General features: G+C 39.0%; 1 protein-coding gene across 1 annotated transcript in view; it reads left to right on the top strand.

Annotated features, from left to right (window-relative positions):
• Positions 1-22,728, top strand: part of DOK6 (docking protein 6) — a 525,123-nt gene that overhangs the window by 385,075 nt on the left and 117,320 nt on the right. Inside the window, exon 7 of the mRNA XM_040353904.1 lies at positions 9,629-9,746. Within this exon, the coding sequence (XP_040209838.1) occupies positions 9,629-9,746 (118 nt within the window). The remainder of the gene's footprint in view (positions 1-9,628; positions 9,747-22,728) is intronic.

Here is a 22,728-nt window from a genome sequence, read left to right as displayed (position 1 = left end):
CCTCCTGGCCAACCCGATTTGTCCTGATTGGCCAGGAGAAGTCAGAGGAAAATAGCGAATATTAATTACGCTATTGTCAGAGGTGGGTGGGTTCTGTCTGCTGATCCCCGCTGAGCAGGTGGATGACAGGTCCCTGTCTGCTCCGCTGATGCAGAGCAGACTATCCTCTATGGGGCGATCGGATAGAAACAAACCACCTGACCATTTCCATCTGATACCATCTAATACGATCTGCTAGATGGGTGGGGAATGGAATCCCCATCTGTCTGTTTTTAGCTGACTGGACTGGATCAGATGCAGATGGGTGTAAACGGACACATGCCCATTTACATCAGCCTCTCCAAAGAGAACAATGGGTGGTCCGATTGGGCCCACCTGAAAAACAGACAGGCAGACCCAATCAGTCTGCTTGTGTGAAAGGGGCCTAAGGCCTTGTTCACACAGGGCATACACAGTGTACCTGTACAAGGATGCACAGGTGTTCCATGCATCTCTCTGCAGACAGTCCCATCAATGTCATTTGGGATGTAGCAACTGCACAAACAGAGACGTTGCTCCCAATTTTACATCCACGTAGATCCGCATGCATGTCTCTGACCTCACACTGTCTGTGTTCAGGGTCATGTACCCACACCCATATGGATGTCAGTTTGGGAAAAGCAGCTATGCCTGTGAACACCTGTGCATCCCTGCGTAGGTAAACATGGCCCCCAATGGCCCTCCATGGGCGTACACTTTAGTAGGAATTTTGTAAAATGTGCTGTTCATTTATCTGCTAATCATGATTTTAGTGGATTTTTTATATTTTTTTGCAAAGTGGTGTAAATTTGTTTTATTTTTTGTTATTTATTAACTCCATACAGGTTAATCTTGTATATTTAGTAGGGATTTAGCATGAGTTGTGTAGAATTAGCTGTGTTTTTATCTGCTAATAATAGTTTTAGTGTATAATATGTAATATATTGGTTTGATAAACATTTGTGCAAATACCGCGGGGTCTAAAAAAATCTGTAGCACCTTCATTTTCTTCCAGAGGTCATATGCTTTCAAAAAAATATATGGTTTTAGGGGTCTTTCACAAATTCTGAAAGCTGTAAGGGAAAAATGAAAACCTTCAGATTTTTTGAGAAATTTGCATATTTACATTTTTGCAAATGTTTAAGTTTCACCATTTCACAAAAAGGCGCAATGTAAAAATTACAAATATTTGTTATTTATTAATTTAATGCAGGTTTAGACATTTTGTAAAATGTGCTGTTTTTTTATCTGCTAATCATGATTTTAGTGGATGTTTTGTAAAATATTATTTTGATAAACATTTGCACAAATATAGTGGGACCTTAGAAATCAGTAGCACCTTCATTTTATTCTACTGGTCATGTGCTTTCAGAAAATATATGGTTTGGGGGGTATTTTACAAACTTTGAAAGCTATAAGTGAAAAATAAAAAAGCAAAGAAAAAATTGCAAAAATGGTCTGGCCACCTGAGGGTAAACATGGAGCACAGGGACTGGCAGCGAAAGGGTTCATGCAAATGTCAGCCATTTTTAGTGGTGGCTATAAAATAACCTGCTGGAATTAGGAGTAGCATAAACAACTGGCCAATATGCAAACAAAGGAACTGGCGGGAAAAAGATAATGGAGAAGAATTTTTTGAATTATGTTAGCTTTTGATTTGCAAGGATTTATGATGAGATCTATTTTATTTGAAGTAAAATAACCGGTAAGTTCTATCCAAATTTGTCCTGAATGCATTTATCAAATCACTATTTCTATCAACAATCATCTATGCTAATGATAACACCTGCCCTAGCTTGCCTCTACTGATACACAAATAACATCTGCAAGCCGTGTAATAATCTAACATTTGGAGATATTTGCCTGCATAACCCATGAGGTCACTAAATGATAAGCAATCAAGCAGTCCACAACTATGTAGCAATCCATCAATGTTGTAGGCAATCATTTGTCAATAGATCACTAGTAATTTTCATATGTGCACTCCATTCTTTCAGCCTATAAAATTGCAAAGCTGTATGATGAAGTAAAAACTGTAATCAAATAGGATGTGGCACTCAGGATATAAAGCAGAATGCATACAGTTCACAATAAGCTATGTTTAGTGTTGACTACAGGCAATGTTTAGTGCTTGTTTCATACTGAAATCATCAATAATGTTCACAGTTCAGTTAGCTGCCTCCAGCACAGGTGCTGCTGTATTCTCTTTGAAATGTTTATGATGAATAAACTGCAATCCACCTTATCTATATAACAAGGTCAATAGTTGCTATGGGCACCAGGTTTTGTGGAACTGCTGGCTACATGCACACATACAGTACATACTATAATGACTAAGTACATTACAAATGGAAAGAAAAGGTACAGCAAATTCTAGACTGTTCAAGTGATTGCAAAGTAAATTTTTCAAAAATAACAAACATGTTATACTTACCTGCTCTGTTGCAGTGGATTTGCACTAAGCAACCTGGATCCTCCCCTTATTGGGCCCCTCTTCTTCTCTCCTGGCCCCTCCCTCCTGTCGAGTGCCCCCACAGCAAGAAGCTTGCTACGGGGGGCACCTAGCTAAGTCACAGCTCCCTGTGTCCATTCAGACACGGAGGCTGCAGTTCTGCCCCACTCACTCTCTCTCCCGATTGGCTAACTGACTTGTAATGACAGCAGTGGGAACCAAAGGCACCAATGCTGTGTATCAGGCAATCAGGAGGGAGAGTTCCGGATGGCTGAGACACTTGTGGACATCGCTGTACAGAGATGGGCTCAGAAAAGTCTTAGGGGGGCCTAGGGGGGCTGCTGCACACAGAAGACTTGTTCTCTTAATGTATAGAATGCATTAATATACATAATATACAAAAACCTTATGTCTTTACAACGACTTTAAAATTAGTTAAACATGGCAATGCTAATAGCGTTCACTCGAATATTAAAGTGGATGTAAACCCTCCATACACCAAGTGAAGTGAACAGCCTCAGATGATACACATGGATGAACCAAATCTCCCTACATAGGTTTTACATGTATATCTGCTATGTTCACATTTATATACTGTTTAGAAAGTTCAGATCATGTTAGGAGATTTTTTTTTTTCCTGGTTAACACAGAGTGTGATGTCTGGGCATACAGCCAAGATAGCTAACATTGTTGATTTGAATAAAGGCACCCCCCCCCCCTTCTCATCATAGGCAGAGACTCTCAGAGGTGTTTTTTTTTGTTTGTTTTTGCTGTCTGTTTGTTTTGTGGTGTGTGTTAGTGAAAAGGTCCTGGAAATAGCGGCAGGAATTGAGTAAGATAAGTTTGAGATTAAAAGTAGTATTAGTATAAAGTATAAAGAATTGGACATAGATGGAGGAAGGGAGGAAACAAGGTATCAGGAAGTAGAAGCCAACTATGATTTTTTTTGGAACAGTAAATAGGAGGGAATGAGATACTATAATATGTGATGTAACAAGTGGATGCATATGTTAATAGGTCTTAACCTAAGATGTTTAAGGCTGAAGGGGAGAGTTATATCTCTCTGTAGCTTTTTCCTTTTTTCCCCCTGCATTTTTTCGCTATTTCTATGAGGATATGTCCTATAAATGTTTTTTTTTAATATGGAATGTATTTTGTAAGTATTTTGTAATAGGACCTGCTCTCTGCTAATCTAATTTTAGCAACCTCCCCGAACAAAAGATTCAGGCTGCTTTTGTTTAAAAAGTCTGAGAATGAGGTGAGGGTCGATTTCTGGAGGTGAGCGTTCATCCTTTAGGGGAAGGTGGAGGATTGTGTTTTCTCACTTAGAACACACTTTCATTGAAGAAACGTGATTTTGCACTGCTGGGATTTATGTATTTAGACTTTTGGACTTCATTACATTTTTTTTCAACAATTTATTTGTGTGCAACATTTGAGTTGTTTTGTGTAACATATGAGTTGTTTTTGGTAAATTACTGTTGTTAATTTTATACACACATATTTTGCAAATTGTTTATGGAGATTTTTATTGTAATGCTTTATAAGACTTTTTAATAAATCTTTATGTAGTTCTGAATTTTGTATAGATTTGTATGCCGTTTTCAGAGCAGCACATTTATACACATGTGCCTAGACATGTGCATTTGTTATCGTCCGAATGCATTTTCGTCCAAATTGTTGGTATTTTCGTTACCGGTTTAACAAACGAAAAACAAACGTGCAGAGATCGAAATCCGAAAGATCCGACATAAAAAAATGCTTTATTTTGTTTTTTGTTGCTACAACAGTTCGATATAGATAGGAGATTCGACATGACGCTGACAATAGCAATCTGTGTCTATCGAACCTGCGGTCGAATGTGCCAACCTTAACTCTATTAGTCCAAGATTATTCTACATAGAGAGGAAAGATTTGACATAGAGATAAAAGATTCGACATTATAGAGACAGTGTTGGGGTAGACCATTCAACATGAACGACGAAGATTCAATAAAGCAGCGAAAAACATACAAGCGTTGAATCTGTCATTGAAGGCTTATGGTGTCTGTCGAAAATTCTAAGAAGATTCGACAAGCAGCTAAACTGTACGACGCCGTAATCGTACATTTCCAGTCAAATGCTCAGCCCATAGGCTATAGAATATACAAAGAAAAAGCTGCGCTAATGTGCGTATTAATATGATGCCCTGATACCAGCACACAAAATACAAAAAGTGAATAACAAACAGTGATCAAACCGTGAACTTAATTTGAAAAGTCTAATAAACACTTATGGATTGACCATAATCCACCATAAAGTCCAAAACAGAATAAATGATTGTGTTTAATGATCTCCAAAGTGTAAAAAAATCCCCAACTCCTGAGAAGAGTGATGATAGAAGCACCTCCATCACAGTCACACACTGCCTCTTACCGGAACGCTATGATCTCTTAATTACAGGAGATCATAGACAGCATATAATGATGGTATCCTTGCAGCGTGTCAGCAAAGAGGGATGGTCACAAAGTTGGATTGCCTCAAACAGTGTACCAATATGGGATTTAAAAGGAAGAAAGAACTAGCATAGCGTAAGATCTTCAAGGTTTTTATGTATTAAAAAAAGATGTACACTTACATCAAGGTTGTAGTCATAAAGCATCTAAAAAAGAGCCGGCCGGCTCCTCGAACAAACAGCCCGTATCTTCCGGGTGTAATCACTTGACGCAGTGATGTCAGAACGTCGCCTCCCAACGTTTCGTCTCGATGGGGACGTGGTCACGGGATACAGGCGGCGTTCTGAATCACCGCATTTTAAACACAAATGGTATAGTGCAGCCTTGTTGTGAGGCTGCACTATACTATTTGTGTTTAAAATGCGGTGATTCAGAACGCTGCCTGTATCCCGTAACCACGTCCCCATCAAGACGAAACGTTGGGAGGCGACGTTCTGACGTCACCGCATCAAGTGATTACCCCCGGAAGATACGGGCTGTTTGTTCGAGGAGCCGGCCGGCTTGTTTTTTAGATGCTTTATGACTACAACCTTGATGTAAGTGTACATTTTTTTTAATACATTAAAACCTTGAGGATCTTACGCTATGCAAGTTCTTTCTTCCTTTTAAATCCCATATTGGTACACTGTTTGAGGCAATCCAACTTTGTGACCGTCCCTCTCTGCTGACACGATGCAAAAAATACCATCATTATATGCTGTCTATGATCTCCTGTAATTAAGAGATCATAGAGTTTCGGTAAGAGGCAGTGTGTGACTGTGGTGGAGGTGCTTCTATCATCAGTCTTCTCAGGAGTTGGGGAATTTTTTACACTTTGGAGATCATTGAACACGATCATTTATTCTGTTTTGGTGGATTATGGTCAATCCATAAGTGTTTATTAGACTTTTCAAATGAAGTTCACGGTTAGATCACTGTTTGTTATTCACTTTTTGTATTTTTTGCACTGGTATCAGGGCGTCATATTAATATGCACATTAGTGCAGCTTTTTCTTTGTATATTGTGTTTGATGTTGTATAACATTTTTTAGTTGCGGCTTTTCACCTAGGTTAATTTAGAATAAGCGCAGTATCCTTTTTTCCATAGGCTATAGAAGAATTTGAATGTTGGTTGACTAGTATTAATAATTTATAAATATAATTCTTACTAGTCATTCAACATTAGAATTCTTCCATAGCTTGTAGGCGGAACATTCGACCGGAAATGTACGTTTGTGGCGTCAAACAGTTTAGCTGCTCCGTCGAATCTTCTTAGAACATTCGACAGACACCATAAGCCTTCAATGACCGATTCGACCTTAATTAATTCGGATTTTCGGACTAATGCATTTTTTAACAAAACTAAATAAATAAAAACGAATTTCGGGAGTAACTAAGTAAAACATTTTTCGGACGAAAACAAAATTCCGAAACAAAATATTTCAGTGTGCACATGACTACATGATGTGCCACATACTAGTTCTGGGAGCTGCGAACTAAAACCTAATGACCGAGCCTCTCTTATGGAACTTCAGTAATATGCAACATCCTGTTTTTTTGTTTTGTTTTTTGAAGCCTCATAATGCAGGTGTCCTGCTTTCTGACAGTCTTTTTAATATTCAAGTTGTTTCCCCTGCATTAATATCGCAGTTCAGCAATCCTGAAAAATTTAAGCATATTCTCATTATTATTTGTTGTGTTTGAATTATCTTTTGTACCATATGTTATTATGCTTCAAAATAAGAATTAGAAAGGTCCTCTGCAATTTATAAGATAATTAGCAATTTAATGCTTGGTTTCAGTCTGTGTTTTGTTTCCTGAGAACTTCTTGATTGCTGAAATATTTACCCAATTAGTGCAATACTATTGTCTGCATTTGGAATAGTTATAACAGCTTGCTGTCCAAGTGTTACTTCCACAAACCAACAGGAACTGAGCATGTTACTATGGCACAAATGACATATCAAATGAATGTTGACATTTGTTCTCAACATGCAGCTACTTTTGGTCTGAAAAAAAAAACACATTCTGCTGATCTATGGAGAGGGCTAATGGACAACAATCATGAAACAAATGTGAAAGACAAATAAGGACAAATAAAGAATAAAAGAGAATGAAGTGTATGTTTATAGAAACACAGTTTAGTTAATTTCTCGTTTTAATAAAGAAGATTGTATTACATGTATTATTCAGGAAAATAATGAATGTCTACTATAGTTCTTAGTTTCTATGGAAGAAAAGCTATATTAAGCATAAAAATAACAAATCTAGCATTAATTCATGTTCTACATTTTAATCCACAAGAATGCTAGTCACTCAGTCCACTTAAATAATCCATACCAAGTCTGATTAAATGACTGGTTAGACCGTTTTAGACCTAATTTTCGGATAATTACCTAGTATGGGGGATTCAGAAGATTATCTCACCTGATCAATACCTATTCAGATATTAAGCAGCTGGGTTGGAAGATAGGAGTGCAAGATGACTGCAACTGCTTGTGGGTTATCATGTGTTATCTTTTTACTATTTTAAGACTCCAATCTTATCTTAAAATGTTCATTTTAAGGCCTCATACACACTGGATGTTTTTACAGCTGCTGTTTTTGGCTTCAGACATTTTTTTCTGCAGCCAATAAACTCCCCAGCATGTTATCCTATGTGTCCATGCACACATAGGCTGTTATCAGCTGTTTTTGGCAGGGGCATATTCTGGTTGGAAAAAAATCTGCAGAACAATTTGGATTTTGGAGGAGTTTTTCCGCTGTAACACCGCTCTAACTTAAAAATGCAGAAAAACGCAGCTATTCAGCGTGTATCAGTGTTTTTGAGCCATATGCTTTTATGGGAGTATAGTTTTGCTAAAAAAACTTCAAAAAACTATGAAAAATGGTAGTGCAAAAATTATGAAAAACTCACTCTGCAGCTACAGTTTTCTACGGCTAACGTTTCTGGCTTTTTTATAATGTCCAGTGTGCATGAGTATAACTGTATAGATCCTTCAGTGAGTTACAGTCTACGGTACCAGGATTCGAACCTGCTCTGTTCTCTGATAGGGACATGTTGTAGTTGGAAACTAAACTATGACCTGCGTGACCATATACAACTGATTCTAATACTAAGGATGGAGCATTGTTACGGTTTCTGAAGGGTATATTAAAGAGCATTAGGGACATCTGTGTTGAGGAATATATTGAGCCATCCATTGTTGACATCTCCTCCAAAACTACTAATTGATTGCCTGTCATGCAGATACAATTGCTTTAATACTGTGACTGATTACTGAAAAATGAGAGGAGATAATACCCAAGGAAAAATTGTCAGTTTGTATTAGAAGAATATATGGCCAACTGCCAGAGCCCCCACTTCTTGAAGAATAATAGGGCAGATTCATCAAGCTGTTCACATAAAGTGAACCTGTGTGTTGCCCAGGGCAAAGCAACAGGTTCAATTAACTGCTTCTGACCCGAGCTGAACCTATTCACCTTGATTTTGCTCCATACTACTCACTGTCAGGATCAAGGATAAGACGGCCTAGTAAGCACCAGGGTTTTACCCCGCCCCCATGTAACAACTCAGGGTGCCTAGCAGCCGATCACCAAGAAGTCTAAAAAATGTCCAGATATTCTTCATCACATGTCAGAGCAGTTAGGATGTGGAACTCCCTTCAACTGTGGGTGGTGTCTGAAGGTATTTTTTTTTAAACACTTAGATGAGCATCTTAGCAAACACAATATACAGGGATATTTGAAATTGTATTAACATAAACACACACACACACACAAACACACGGGTTGAACTGGATGAAATTATATATTTATTTAACCTTACCAACTATGTAACTGTGGGGTTGATTTACGGAAAACGGAGAGTGCAAAATCAGGTGCAGCTCTGCATAGAAACCAATCAGCTTCCAGTTTTTTTTGTCAATGCTTAATTGAACAAACTGAAGTTAGAATCTAAATTCACTACCATGCACAGCTGCACCAGATTTTGCACTCTCAAGTTTTAGGAAATCAACCCCTAAGTAATTTATGGAGGGATTAGTAGATTTAGATGGACTTTACATATGTGACTAAATATTAAATCCAAACTTCAGCTAACACATTTTTTTAACAGCTACAGGAAATTTTGACCATTGTAAGCACCCGTGTTAGTTTTAAATGGTTTGCCTGAACCCTATAATTGCCATTTTGTCTGTACTTTTTGATCTGTTAAATGAAGGTGAAAAAAAAACTTACTGGAGGAATAGACAGATAAAAAAAAAAGCATGAAAAATAAAACGAATGGAGCCACCACATAAAAGGATTGTTATACCTCCACATAAAAGGATTGGTAATCTGCAATATATTACATTTTTGTTTTTGGGTTTAAGGACATTTTACGTGTTTGTCTGCCACCAATCGAGTGGTCAGTGACCAGTAAGTTAAATATAAAGAGAATTCTTGAATCTGAATCCAACCTAGGTATTAATTCGACTTTGTGTTACAGGGGATCCATTGCTTACTGCTGGTGACACCTGTAATTCAGTTGTGAAGATCATCTTTTTCCAAAATAAATAAATAAATAAATAAATAAGAATATTTAACTTTGTTTATTAAAATCATTTACAATATAATGTTTCAAATATCCTTAAAAGTCTCAACAAATACTTTACAAATGCTTCCTTTTTCACTCTGTCTTTCAGCTTCAGACTAGTATGACTGAACCAATGACACTGTCAAAGTCCATCTCACTTCCTCGGAGTGCCTACTGGCATCATATCACCAGGCAAAACAGTGTTGGCGAAATCTACAGTTTACAAGGCAAGTGGCTTAAAATGAAACATTGCACCTTTTAGTTTGTTTCATGCTGTGCACAACTTAATCAGATTGCTTTTTATCTTTGAGTTTGTTGTGTTCCTTTCATTTCAATTTATCAGCTGTCATGATCCACAGTGGGGACACAGATTTTTCAAATTGGCATTTATTTTTTATCATTTTAGCAACTAATAGCAAATCACTCTGTGTAGACTGCAAAGGCAATTTAGACATGACTTTTTGAACTTTACGATGCAAATTACAACCATCAAAAGTTCAGCGTACACCATGGTTTTATGCTATGCTCCCTGATGGGCTCCTTAGTTGTTACAAATAGGATATTCTTATTTGCATAAATCATACAAATATGACAATACCTTAAAACAATACTTCCTTTTAAAATGTGCTGCTTCTGATGCTGTGTTGCTAATTTATCACTAGGGTAAGAGCTTTAGTACAATGTTCCATAATGTTTATGCTGGTTACATAGCAATGTTCTCTGATTAAATGGCTTTGTCTCACAGCTTCATTTTGAATAATGCAAATGTACACTACTTTCTAATAGCTGCATTAAAAATCTTTATTCTACTATATTGTGATGTTTATTGGAATAGAGCATCTGCTGAAAATAATGTGCACACACCAATATATTCTCACACTGTTACCTGCAATACTATACAATGCTTAGAGTTGTATGTAGATTCCATTATGGGATAATCCCAATTAGTGAGCATTTTACATGTGAGCTAACACACTGAGACTGGGACATATTTAAAAAAAAAAACTGTCTGGGTACCAATTTTCTGTAAAATGCAGTGGTTTATTGGCTTTCTAAAATGTAAATTTTTATTATGTTTTGGCTGTAAAAAAAATCCTCATTTAACCACTTTAATACTGGGCAATTGTATCCTCTTCCTATCTAGGCCAATTTTCAGCGCTGTCACACTTTGAATGACAATTGAACAATCATGCAACACTGTACCTATAAGTAATTTTTTCACACAAAGAGAGCTTTCATTTTATCACCACTTTAATCACCACTCAGTTTTTTATTTTTGGTAAAAAAATAAAATTAAAAAAATTAAAACGTCTTATAACATTTTGTAAATAAATAACCTTTCTTCATAAAATGTGGTTACAATGTGTTCTGCTACAATTCCTTGGTGAAAAACCCAAATCAGTGTTTATAATTTAGTCTGTAAGAAAATTATTGAGTCCACAAACTATGGTATATACTGAATATCTGAAAATCGATCAATCCTGATGTACTGTTGGTCTATCTCATTTCTAGAGGCCCAAAAATGCCAGTATAGTACAAAAATCCCCCAAATGGCCCCTTTTTGGAAAGTAGACAGTCTAAGATCTTCAGTAAGGGGCATGGCAAGTTATTTTTTTAAGTTGTAATTTTTTGTCACAATTTTTGGAAAAAATTAAGAAATTAAAAGATTTTTTTCCGTTTTTTTTTTACATACTGTCAATAGTAATTAATCTGAATGCAATTACTGTATGTGCTTTAACTAAATTTCTGACTCACCTAACCAAGAAGAAACTGCTGAGGCTGAAGGCCTGGATTCCAGAGTGCGAGAATGCCTTCCAGATCTTAATGGTGGCACTAGCTAGCGCTCCTGTGCTACAAGCTTCAGATTTCAAACTTTGGGTTCTGGTGCAAACTAATGTCTCTTCCTATGGTTTAGTTAGAGTCCTGAGCTAGGGGAATAAATCAGGGTAGACAATTGCATCCTCTAAACAAAAAAAGAAAAACCTGTTCCCAGTTGAATCCATTTTTGGGGAAACGCGTCGGGTGGAGCAACTTCTAACGCCATCACACTCATCTATACAGCCCCTCTGGTTCGATCCTTGGCTGTTTTTTATTTCTCTTTTTTTGTCTTCCTTTTTTGGTATTTTTCTTTGCTCTTTATGAATACCATTGCTGTGGATTTTTGGTCTGCTGTGAGAGTGTAAAATGGATTGTTACCTGCTGTGAAAAAGTTTTTTAAACTTTTTAATAATTTTTAATGATTTATAATCAATCAGTGGTTTGGATATACTACACTATGAGGATTCTGTCCCCTTTTTTCCATTGAGTGATCAATTCCGGTATCCGGCATTTGATATCTTCTGAGGTGAACCCGACTACCGGTCTTTTGTGCGATCCGGCTTGGAAAGACAACTGAAGGTCTTCTCTCTCTTTGCAAGATTGGAGCACCCCATCCTGAGTTGAGTGATTCTACAACGGGGCCGGCAGGCTGATGTACATGCTGTTTTGACCTCCTTAAAACCGGGGTCCAACTTTTGCGGTAAGAGTCAATATTTTTACCCCTTCTGAGCTGAGATATAAGATATACGCTTCTGCCAGATATCGTGCTGCAATGTGGAATGATCTATGAACTGATTCTTGGAAAGATCCCGCTGTTTTGTCTTTGTTCTCATGGATTCTGGGGACATATTTTTCACCTTTTTTGATTTATTTATATATGGATTGGGTATATCAGATTTTTATTTTATTAAATCTTACTCACTCCTTGTGTGCTTTGTCATACGATTTTTTTTTCATTCATTCACTATTTCATTAATTTGCACTTAATATCTTGGGATTGCGCACCTATTCTTTGTATTTAATTACATCCTCTAACTGAGCAGGAAGCTACTGTACAAGAAGGTACTGTAAGCCAAAATTTAGCTCATGTGGGTGTCCCCCCGCTGAGGAAGTCCAACCAGGACGTAATGCCGCGTACAGGAGGAGGAGCTCATGCACGGACGTCACCCCCTGCCATCTCTCCGCTGGATTGTTATATTCAGCTTCCCCGCTTGTTCAATACTTTTGTTTTATTCCTGTGCTACCATCAGCGTTTACCTTTTTATATGTCCTCCTCCTTTTATTCAAATTAACATACAGAGGCCATTTAGATTGTTTTCTTTATTTTTTTGGTCATGCACTCCAATGCGATTTCACCAAGCAACTTATAGTGGAGATCTCGGACACTGCAGGCCAGCCCTGGTTTTGCTGCTCACCTGTTTGGAGACACTCCTGCTGCATGGATCATTTCATATTATCCCTTGTTGGATACATGCTCACATGACCTTCTCCCACAGAGAGGTCCATCTTTTCTGGTAAGCACATTGTGTGTGTGGTGGAGGATTCTGTTGTCATGCTCACCAGCAGAGGATTCAAACTCACCTTCTTCATGAGGGACTTTATCCTTACCTTGGTCTTACTATTGGGACTTTTATATATATATATATATATATATATATATATATATATATATATATATATATATATGTTGTGATTTGCATATCACTGTTTCATTTATTACTTTATTTGCGCTGCACATACCCATTGTTTTTGCACGTGGGTGCTGCAGCTGGTTAAACCAATTTGTTGAAGAGAACGGAAAGCTACAGCATTACCATACAGCACAAGAGGGGGGAAAAAACAATGCAGGCAAATTCTCCAGATAAGCAGAAGATGTTGATTATATTGGAAAGGAATTTGAACTCTCGTCCATGGCACCTGAAGAGGAAAGGTATGATAATAATGAGGTCTGACAAACCCTGAATTGTGCAGAGGGGATGGGGGAGTCATACTGAACACAGTGCCACCCACAGCACCTCAAAAGTCATACATCAATGACAAACACAGTTAGATTTAAATCCTATGTCTGTGGTGGGTAGCCAGAGAATCTGGCACATTTGATAAAGCATAGTTCACACAACACAACCCAGCTTGAGACACAAACCAGGGAAAGCTATTGGGAATGCAGAGGTGTCAAAAACCCTCCACTAGTAAGTCTTCAAAAAGCTTATAATGAAATCATTTCATTAAATTCTCTGTTTTAAATAAAACAACATACCTCTCAAATTAGTCTTGATTTTTTTCTTGATTTGTTTATTGTAACACATTCTAACTACATTTATATATCATAATTTCTGCAACAATTCTTGTAGGGGAAGATGTAAACACCAGGAGGCTAATAAAACACATCAAATATCCCAATCTAAACATATATACTTTATATATCATATTTGGTCTCTAATGAATTTTAATTTCATTCTGCTCAATAAATTGTTAGTTGTTGGATTGTGAAAACTGGTCAGATTGAAATATAGCTATATTTAGAATAATTGGCATTAAGAGTTTATATTCTGAGCATAATAAAGTATTCCATCACACTTATGGAAACACCTCTCAGACCGATTGATTGGTTATCATCATTAGTATTAAGGGGAACTGTTTTTATTTATTTTTGAGAAATGTACCTTTTAATGCTGACCAGCTCCATCCTGATGATCCATTTGCTTCAGCAAAGATTAACAATGTAGAGCAGTAAAGCAGTGTAATGTCTCTATTCTGGTGCAGGGCAGGAATTTCGGCTGTACTTTTCAGTTGTTAGACAACTATAACTTAGGCAATGATGATATCTGCTAAGCTTTGTGGGTATAACAACAGCTCAGAGTGTTAGCAGTAGTTAAGAAATATATTGCTCAGATTCTAGTCAAGTCATGCCCAGTATTCAGTACAGCATAGCTATGTCACAGTTTCTCAAACAAGTTGCATTCCTTAAAAACATGCAATGTTACATATGTGAATTGGCCACAGACAGGGACATTTTATAGACTGTATACTTTGAACATGAGCTGTGTTCTGGAAGCTCATAAGCAGGGCCGTTTGAAGGAATTTGGGGGCCCCAAGCAAAATGGACATGGAGGCCCCCCCGCACACAAAGCCCCCCCCATGTTTTTTTTTACAGCCCCCCCTCTACCTTACCGCGTGGCAGGAGATTTAGTTTCCTGCCTCAGGCCCAGACTGGGACAAAAAATAGGCCCGGGCAATTTAGACTGAACAGCCGATTTTCCAGCAACCCGCCAGTTCGCGAGGACGGGTGGTGACGGGATAATCACAGAGTCGGTCCTCCGCACTGTAGTGTAAAGGGGGGCTGTGATTGGTAGGGGCACTGTGATATAAAGGGGACTGCACTGTAAAGAAAACTGTAATGATTATAGTTCCCCTTTACAGTGCAGTACCCTTTTTATCACAGTGCCACTACCAATCACAGCCCCCCATTACAGTGCTTTGTTCTCTTCGTTTTTCACCTATAATACTTTAGGTTTTCCCATTTTCCATTTTTCTTTTTTTCCGTTTTTTTATTCTTAGTGTTTTTTTTCTTTTATCCTTTATTTTTTATTTCTTCTTTTTTTTTTTTTTTATTATTATTTATATTTATATTTGTTTTATTATTTTTATATACATTTTTCACACTTTATTTATTTCTTACTTAGGTAATTTTCTTTACTTGTTTTTTTAAGTTTACTTTCATACATTTTTCTCAGTTGCACACACCTGAGGCCCCGTACACACGACCGAGTTTCTCGGCAGAATTCAGCCAGAAACTCGGTCGGAGCTGAATTCTGCCGAGAAACCTGGCCGTGTGTACACTTTCGGCCGAGGAAGCCGACGAGGACCTCGGCGAGGAAATAGAGAACATGTTCTCTATTTCCTCGTTGTTCAATGGGAAATTTCGGCTCGCCGAGGTCCTCGGCGGCTTCACAAGGAACTCGACGGACAAAACGATGTGTTTTGCCCGTCGAGTTCCTCGGACGTGTGTACGGGGCCTTATCCTCTTAATTTGTCTCCTTTTCCCACTAATTTCTTCCTTTTTTCATTTCTCTATCATCTTTATCCTTTTTTATTTTCTCTTATTTTCCTCTCCTCTCCTTTTTCTGTTTCTTTTTTCCCTTTTTTCTCTTTATATATTCCCCCTTTTTTTCTATCTGTTCTTCTTCCCTCCTTCCCCTCTTCTTCCCCCTTTCTTATCTCCTTTTTGCCACCATTCAGCTTCATCTATTTACACTTCCCTGTGTCCTCCATTACTCCATAGTCTGCCGTTTCTTGATTGCCTGTTTTCCTTCCGTGTCTCTTCCCTTGTCTCCCGATGTGATGTCTTCAGTTCTCAGTCTCTATGCACTTACATTTCACGTGTCTCCTTCACTCCCCTGGTTTTTTGAATGGACGTAATTTCCCTTGGTGGGCGGGGTCTCCACACGTCATACGTTGCCATGACATCATCGGCCCAAGCCCTGGCAGCATCCCCATTGCCTAGCTACAACAGCAGAACGCGTGCACGGACATCAATCTTTGCTCTGATTGGATCCGACCTGCTGCATAGCAACCATGGATCCCTGCACTTGGTCAGTGTACAGATCTCCGGCTCCTCCCACCCCTGCTCTGCTGATAGATGACATTGTCGGCAGGGCAGGAGTGCCTGGAGAGGAGACACAGGCACGGCCGCACAGCGGGAGGTGAGCCTCCACCACGGCCTGTGTTAACCCTCTCCAGGCCGCGGTCGCCGCTTACCTCCCGCTGTGCGGCCCGGTCATCAACAGGCATCGGACCGTGGCCAGAAAGTTCAGCCTGTCAGCCCCCTGGCCCACCAGACATTTGCCCGGTGTGCCCGCTATGGCCAGTCCGGGCCTGGTCACCCTAGGCAAGGGCCCTGCTTGGGGGCCCCAGGCCAGCTCGGGGCCCCAAGCAAATGCTTGGTTTGCCTGTCGGGTTGCGACGGGCCTGCTCATAAGGTGCTCTTTAGCTCTTTTATGGGAGCATTAAATACAAAGTTCTGGCTATAGCATTATTATGCTTTAGCTGACTATTAGGAGTTTCACAGATGTTGAAATGATTCCCAAGTTAAATCTTGTAGACTGGCACATAGGGGCACTCTATAGGACTTCAGAAGTAATTACAAATTTGATAAAAGCTTCCTAAATGCTTGCTAAATCAAATCCTCTTCATACTTGTATTTACACGTTAAGTAACAGGCATTGTAAAGGTGAAGCTCATCTAATAAGGTTTCCTGTAATAATGTGACAATGATGCTGAACTGCTCCTAAATTCAGAGCTGATTTGCCACTTTCTTATAGGCTGAGTCTGCTTGTTCTACAGTGAGAATATTTTTTTTTTGCAGGGGACGTGCCTACCAGAATTCTCATTGCTGATATATAGTTTGTCAATCAGCACCTGGCCACTCCACTCTGCCCACTTCTTTCTTAATGGACTGCACTGCATCTGTTGCAGTGTGTGAAAGGGGAAACATGCAAGACACATAAGAAGGAGAATTTGACTCAGTCAATGATGTTTTATTTACTTTATTAGCCTTGTAAATCACAATTGACTGTGATACAAGAAACTTAGGTTGTACTTTAACTATTGAAAATAGAAAAAGTTGCAATATATTTATTCCAGTTATCATCATTTTCAGTCCACATATCCTGATGCAATTTTAGCAGTCAGTAGGCACGGCTAGACTTTTCTAGCTATGAAAGCTGTATAACCAGTGCCTTGTGGATGCAAGGCACACCTGTAAAAAAATGTTCAGTGTAATAGGTACTGGCTGTCAGTTTGACAGGCTACTCCAGCTCTGCTTTTAACCGCTTTCCGATGGCCTATAGCAGTGATGGCAAAACTTGGAACCCTAGATGTTTTGGAACTACATTTCCTGTGATTCGCAACTACACTGCAGAGTGCATGAGTATAACAGGAAATGTAGTTCCAAAACATCTGGGGTGCCAAGGTTTGCCTTCACTGGCCTATAGTAATATAATGGCCGAGCAGGAGTGCTGCTATACTGGGTGGATCTCGCCTCATGCATGTCCCACAAACTGCGATGTGGCGCGATCTTGTGTGGGCATGACAGATCAGTGTACTACACCGCTGCCGGTATCATGTGATCACTGTGACCAATCACAGTGGACCACATGGTAATTGAACACAATGAATGCCTTTCATTCATAGCCATTCATTGTGTTGATCTCTGTGATTGGTCACAATGATCACATGGTACAGGCATGGGCAATCACAGTGCATCTGTACCGTGTGATAGCTGTGGCCAATCACAGCTTCACAATAGTACACACTGGATGAATGGATGTTATTAATACAAAATGGTTGCTTATAATAGTAATATTCCCTGTTATAAACAATCATATAGCCAGATTCACATACATAAGCGTATGTTTAAGCTGGCGTAGCGCAGCTCATTTGAGCTACGCCGACGTAAAATAGAGAGGCAAGGCCAGTATTCACAAAGCACTTGCTCCCTAAGTTACGTCGGCGTAGCGCAAATGTCCCGGCGTAACCCTGCCTAATTCAAAATAGGCAGGTAGTGGGCGTGCTCCACGTAAAGTACCCGTGATCCCATGTAAATGAGGGCCGTTGGTACGGCGCATGCGCGCGCATGCTCAGAATCACGTCGCAAATACTCATTGCTTTTGACGTGAACGTCACCTACGCCCAGCCCCATTCACGTCCGCTTACGCAAACAATGTAAAATACGACGGCTGATCCATTGTCCATACCTTGCATGGGCTGTGCCATCTTTTTGGTGGTTTATCTTTACGCCGGCGTATGTCTTACATAAACGGCGTATCTTACTGCGACGGGCGTACGTACGTTTGTGAATTGGCGTATCTTGCTCATTTACATATTCGACGCGTAAATCCACGTACAGGCCCCTAGCGGCCAGCGTAAATATGCACATAAGATACGACGGCGTAGGAGACTTACGTCGGTCGTATCTTGGCCAAATTTAAGCGTATCTGGTTCCCAGAATAAGCTTAAATATACGACGGCGTGCATTCGGACTTAAGACGGTGTATCTACTGATACGCCATTGTAAGTCTACCTGAATCCGGCTAATAGTGAGTAAAATCAATGATATATATATATATATATACACATATAACTTTCCTACAAACTAAATAATCTACGCTAATTTGGATAATTTTATAAAAGAAATGTAGCAGTATAAATGTTGGCCTAAACTTTTGAAGAAATATTATTCATGTAAAAAATGTTATAATTTTTTTTTATATATTTATGGTCTTTTTTTCATTTTTTTAGAAATAAATAAACACCACCAAAAGAAAGCTCTATTTGTGTGAAAATAATTATTAAAAAAAATTGTTTGGGTACAGTGTTGCATGACAGAGTAATTGTCATTCAGAGTGTAACAGCACTGAAAGCTAAAAAATGGTGAAAAGGTGAGTGTGTGAATAGTGAATATTACAATTACAAAGAAAAGCAGCTGGTGTTCAGGAATATAGTCTGAAAATCTCTTACATAAAACCAAAAAATGTGCAATCACACTGTGCTGGTTTGCATTAGAAAAGTATTACTAAACACAATGGGCCAGATTCACAGAAGAAGTACGCCGGCGTATCTACTGATACACCGGCATACTTTCAAATTTGCCGCGTTGTATCTTTAGTTTGAATCCTCAAACCAAGATACGACGGCTTCTGGCTTCGATCCAACAGGCGTACGGCTTCGTACACCTTCGGATCGTAGGTGCAATACTTCGGTGCCCGCTGGGTGGAGTTTGCGTCGCTTTTCACGTCGGGTATGCTAATTTGCATTTTCCGTCGATCCACGAAGGTACGCGCGGCCATCGCATTCTCTTACGTCGTCGCTAGTCGGCTTTTCCCGGCGTATAGTTAAATCTGCTATTTTGTGGCCTATAGTTAGACTTGCCATGTTAAAGTATGGCCGTCGTTCCCGCATCAAATTCAATTTTTTTTTTTTTTGCGTAAGTCGTCCGTGAATAGGAAAGGACGTAACTCACGTCGAAGTTCAAAAAATGACGTCGGTGCGACGTCATTTTGCGCAAAGCACAGCGGGAAATTTCAAAACGGAGCATGCGCAGTACGTTCGGCGCGGGAACGCACTTAATTTAAATGATCCACGCCCCCTACCCGGATCATTTGAATTAGGTGGTCTTGCGCCGAAGGGATTTACGCTACGCCGCCGCAACTTTACAGGCAAGTGCTTTGTGAATCAAGCACTTGCCCGTAAAACTTGTGGCGGCGTAACGTAAATGCGATACGTTACGCCGCCGCAGATGTACCTGAATCTGGCCCAATGATTTTGTTTACGGTCACCAGGCTCATTCTACATATAGCATATAGTTTGTATGTGTACAGACATCACAAATGTCATCCTTGTGTAAAAAAATTGATTGAAAAGAAATCTGCAAGTCTCATTTAAAAAAATGTAACCCTCACTCTGGGTACTGACTGACAAAGTATTTACAATTCTGTAGCCACTGACCATATCTATTTATCAATCTAATTTAATCTCCTTTTATCGCACATGATTATAGGTCCCCAAACAATTTTTCATGTGGTGCATGTGGAGTTCTATGAAAAAAATTGATACAGTAAAACCTTGGATTGCAAGCATAATTCATTCCAGAAACATGCTTGTAAATCCAAAGCACTTGTATATCAAAGCAAATGTTCTCATAAGAAATGATTGAAACTCAAATGATTCATCCCACAACCATTTATTCATAAGTGCTTCCATTTATATGTTGTGTAACCATAAAATGTCCATCCAAAAATGGAAGCCTCCACAAGGGGATTAGAAGCAAAATCCAGCAGGAGCTACAGAGTATAAAAGAAAAGAGAGGTGCCTCTAATTTGTAGAAATATGTTGCTAAATGCTGTACCTTCAGTAAATGTAATCATATTGCTACACTTAGAGGCACCTCTCTTCTCTTTTATACTCAGTTGTGACATGACGCTACTTGTATATCAAGACATCGCTTGTATATCAAGTCAACATTTATTTAAAAATGTTGCTTGTCTTGTAAAAGGCTCTTAAACCAAGTTACTCTCAAACCAAGGTTTTACTGTAACTTATAGAGCATTTGGAAATTTGTAGCCATTGACCATATCTATGATATTTATTGGTCTAATTTTTTTCTCTGTCACACATGATCCTGAGTTTCAAGAAAAATGTTCATACAGGGTATTTGAAGTCCTGTAAAGAAATTAGATAAAGATCAAAATCACATTGATGTAGGTCTAATGCCATTTTCAAAAATAAAGTTTGTATTGTTGACCAATGCAAAAAACGGTCACTGAGAATCATACCCTTGACTTCCATGAAGCTAGGACTCGACCTGACCATTTTATTATTCTAGTTTAAAGCTTCTCTGTGTCCCATTGTAAAACAGAGCCAAGACTTTTACTGGATTTCGGAAGCAATAAAATGGCCTTTGATCCCAAAATGCAAACCATACACCACTATTGCATTAATACTTCAGATTGTATAATGCCATCATAAACGTGTAGCCTTAAAATTTCTCCTAAAATAAAATTTAAAAAACCCTCTTTCGTTTAAATTGACTTCTTATCTGCATCAAACATAAATAGATATTACATTATTTAATAATGTGTCTACTAATTTACTAGAATGTATCAGTTAACAGCACAGATTTATACCCTGTTTACCCACTTGCTGCCGGCTGTACGACTTTCTACGGCCGCAGTGTGGATCCCAATTGCTGGGAGGCCGTCTATATGCGGCCTCCGGCCTCCAGCTACCGGGGGGCGCGCGTGCCCACCGCATCACTGAGATGCCGATGCGTGTGCCTGGCAGCCTTGATGTCCGCCAGGCACCCGTGATCGGCGGTTACACAAGGACGTGGATCTGTGTGTGTAAACACACAGATCCATGTCCTGTCAGAGAGAGAGGAGACCGATGCTGTGTCCCTTGTACATAGGGACACAGATTAGTCACCTCCCCCAGTCAGTCCCCTTCCCCCACAGTTAGAAACACTATGCAGGGTACACATTTAACCCCTTCCTCGCCCCCTAGTGTTAACCCCTTCCCTGCCAGTCACATTTACACAGTAATTAGTGCATATTTATAGCACTGATCGCAGTATAAATGTGAATGCCAAATGGTGCCAAAAATGTGTCAAAAGTGTCCGATGTGTCCGCCATAATGTCGCAGTCCCAATAAAAATCACAGATCGCCGCCATTACTAGTAAAAAAAAAATAATAAAAAAAAATAATAATTCTGTCCCCTATTTTGTAAGTGCTACAACTTTTGTGCAAACCAGTTGCTTATTACGATTTTTTTTACAAAAATATGTAGAATAATACGTATCGGCCTAGACTGAGAATTTTTTTTTTAAATTGGGCTATTTATTATAGCAACAAGTAAAAAAATATTGATTTTTTTTTTCAAAATTGTCGCTCTTTTTTTGTTTATAGCGCAAAAAATAAAAAACGCAGAGGTGAGCAAATATCACCAAAAGAAAGCTCTATTTGTGGGAAAAAAAGGACGTCAATTTTGTTTGGGAGCCACGTCGCACGACTGCGCAATTGTCAGTTAAAGCGACGCAGTGCCGGAAGCTGAAATTTCACCTGGGCAGGAGGGGGGTATATGTGCCCAGTAAGCAAGTGGTTAATAAGAATGTTGCTTTTATTTTATTTTTTAATAGGTTATGTATACAAATAGACTTTATTTTGCATTATAGTATAGATGAGCTTAATAGAACAGATTAAATCTTCACTTCTGCAATCCTCTTGGGAGAATTAGGGAATTTAATTTGCTGATCTATCATTTTTTTGTTTTACTTTTTATTTATATTGTCCAGTATACCAATTTCTTAGGATGGACAAGTGTTTTTTTTGCAGCCTATATAACTTTTATCCACGAATTGCATACTTCCAGAAAAAGGACTTCCCCACTCAGTAGTTCCTATGCCTATTTGATGCCCAAAAGAAGAGAAATATTTACTTATCCACTCCTGGTAAGGGCAGATAAATTGTTAAGCCCTGCCACAAATAAAGGGGTCTTTTTGGTTGTTTACCTGTTCTCAAATGTTTAAAAAATTAACACTTATATAAAACTACTTTATTAAAAACAAATTTTCTTACCACCCTAAGGCCCCATTCACACAAGGCGGACTCTGTCGCTACGGAGTCCGCCTGCTCCCGTCAGCTCAGCGGGAGATCTGTCTGCAGATCTCCGCTGAGCCGACGGATGATAAGCTCCTCTCTGCTCACTGAGCGGGGAGGGGCTTGTCGGGCACCGCTGTGTCCTATGGAGCGATCAGATGAAAATGGACAGCATGTCCGTTTTCATCAGATCTTACCCGATCCGATCCACCATGGACAGATGGGGACGTGTCCCCATAC

The sequence above is a fragment of the Rana temporaria genome, chromosome 5 (assembly GCF_905171775.1).
Source record: "Rana temporaria chromosome 5, aRanTem1.1, whole genome shotgun sequence".
Lineage (NCBI taxonomy): Eukaryota > Metazoa > Chordata > Amphibia > Anura > Ranidae > Rana > Rana temporaria.
The sequence above is the reverse complement of the archived record's forward strand: the minus strand, read 5'-3'. Positions and strand labels throughout refer to the sequence as shown.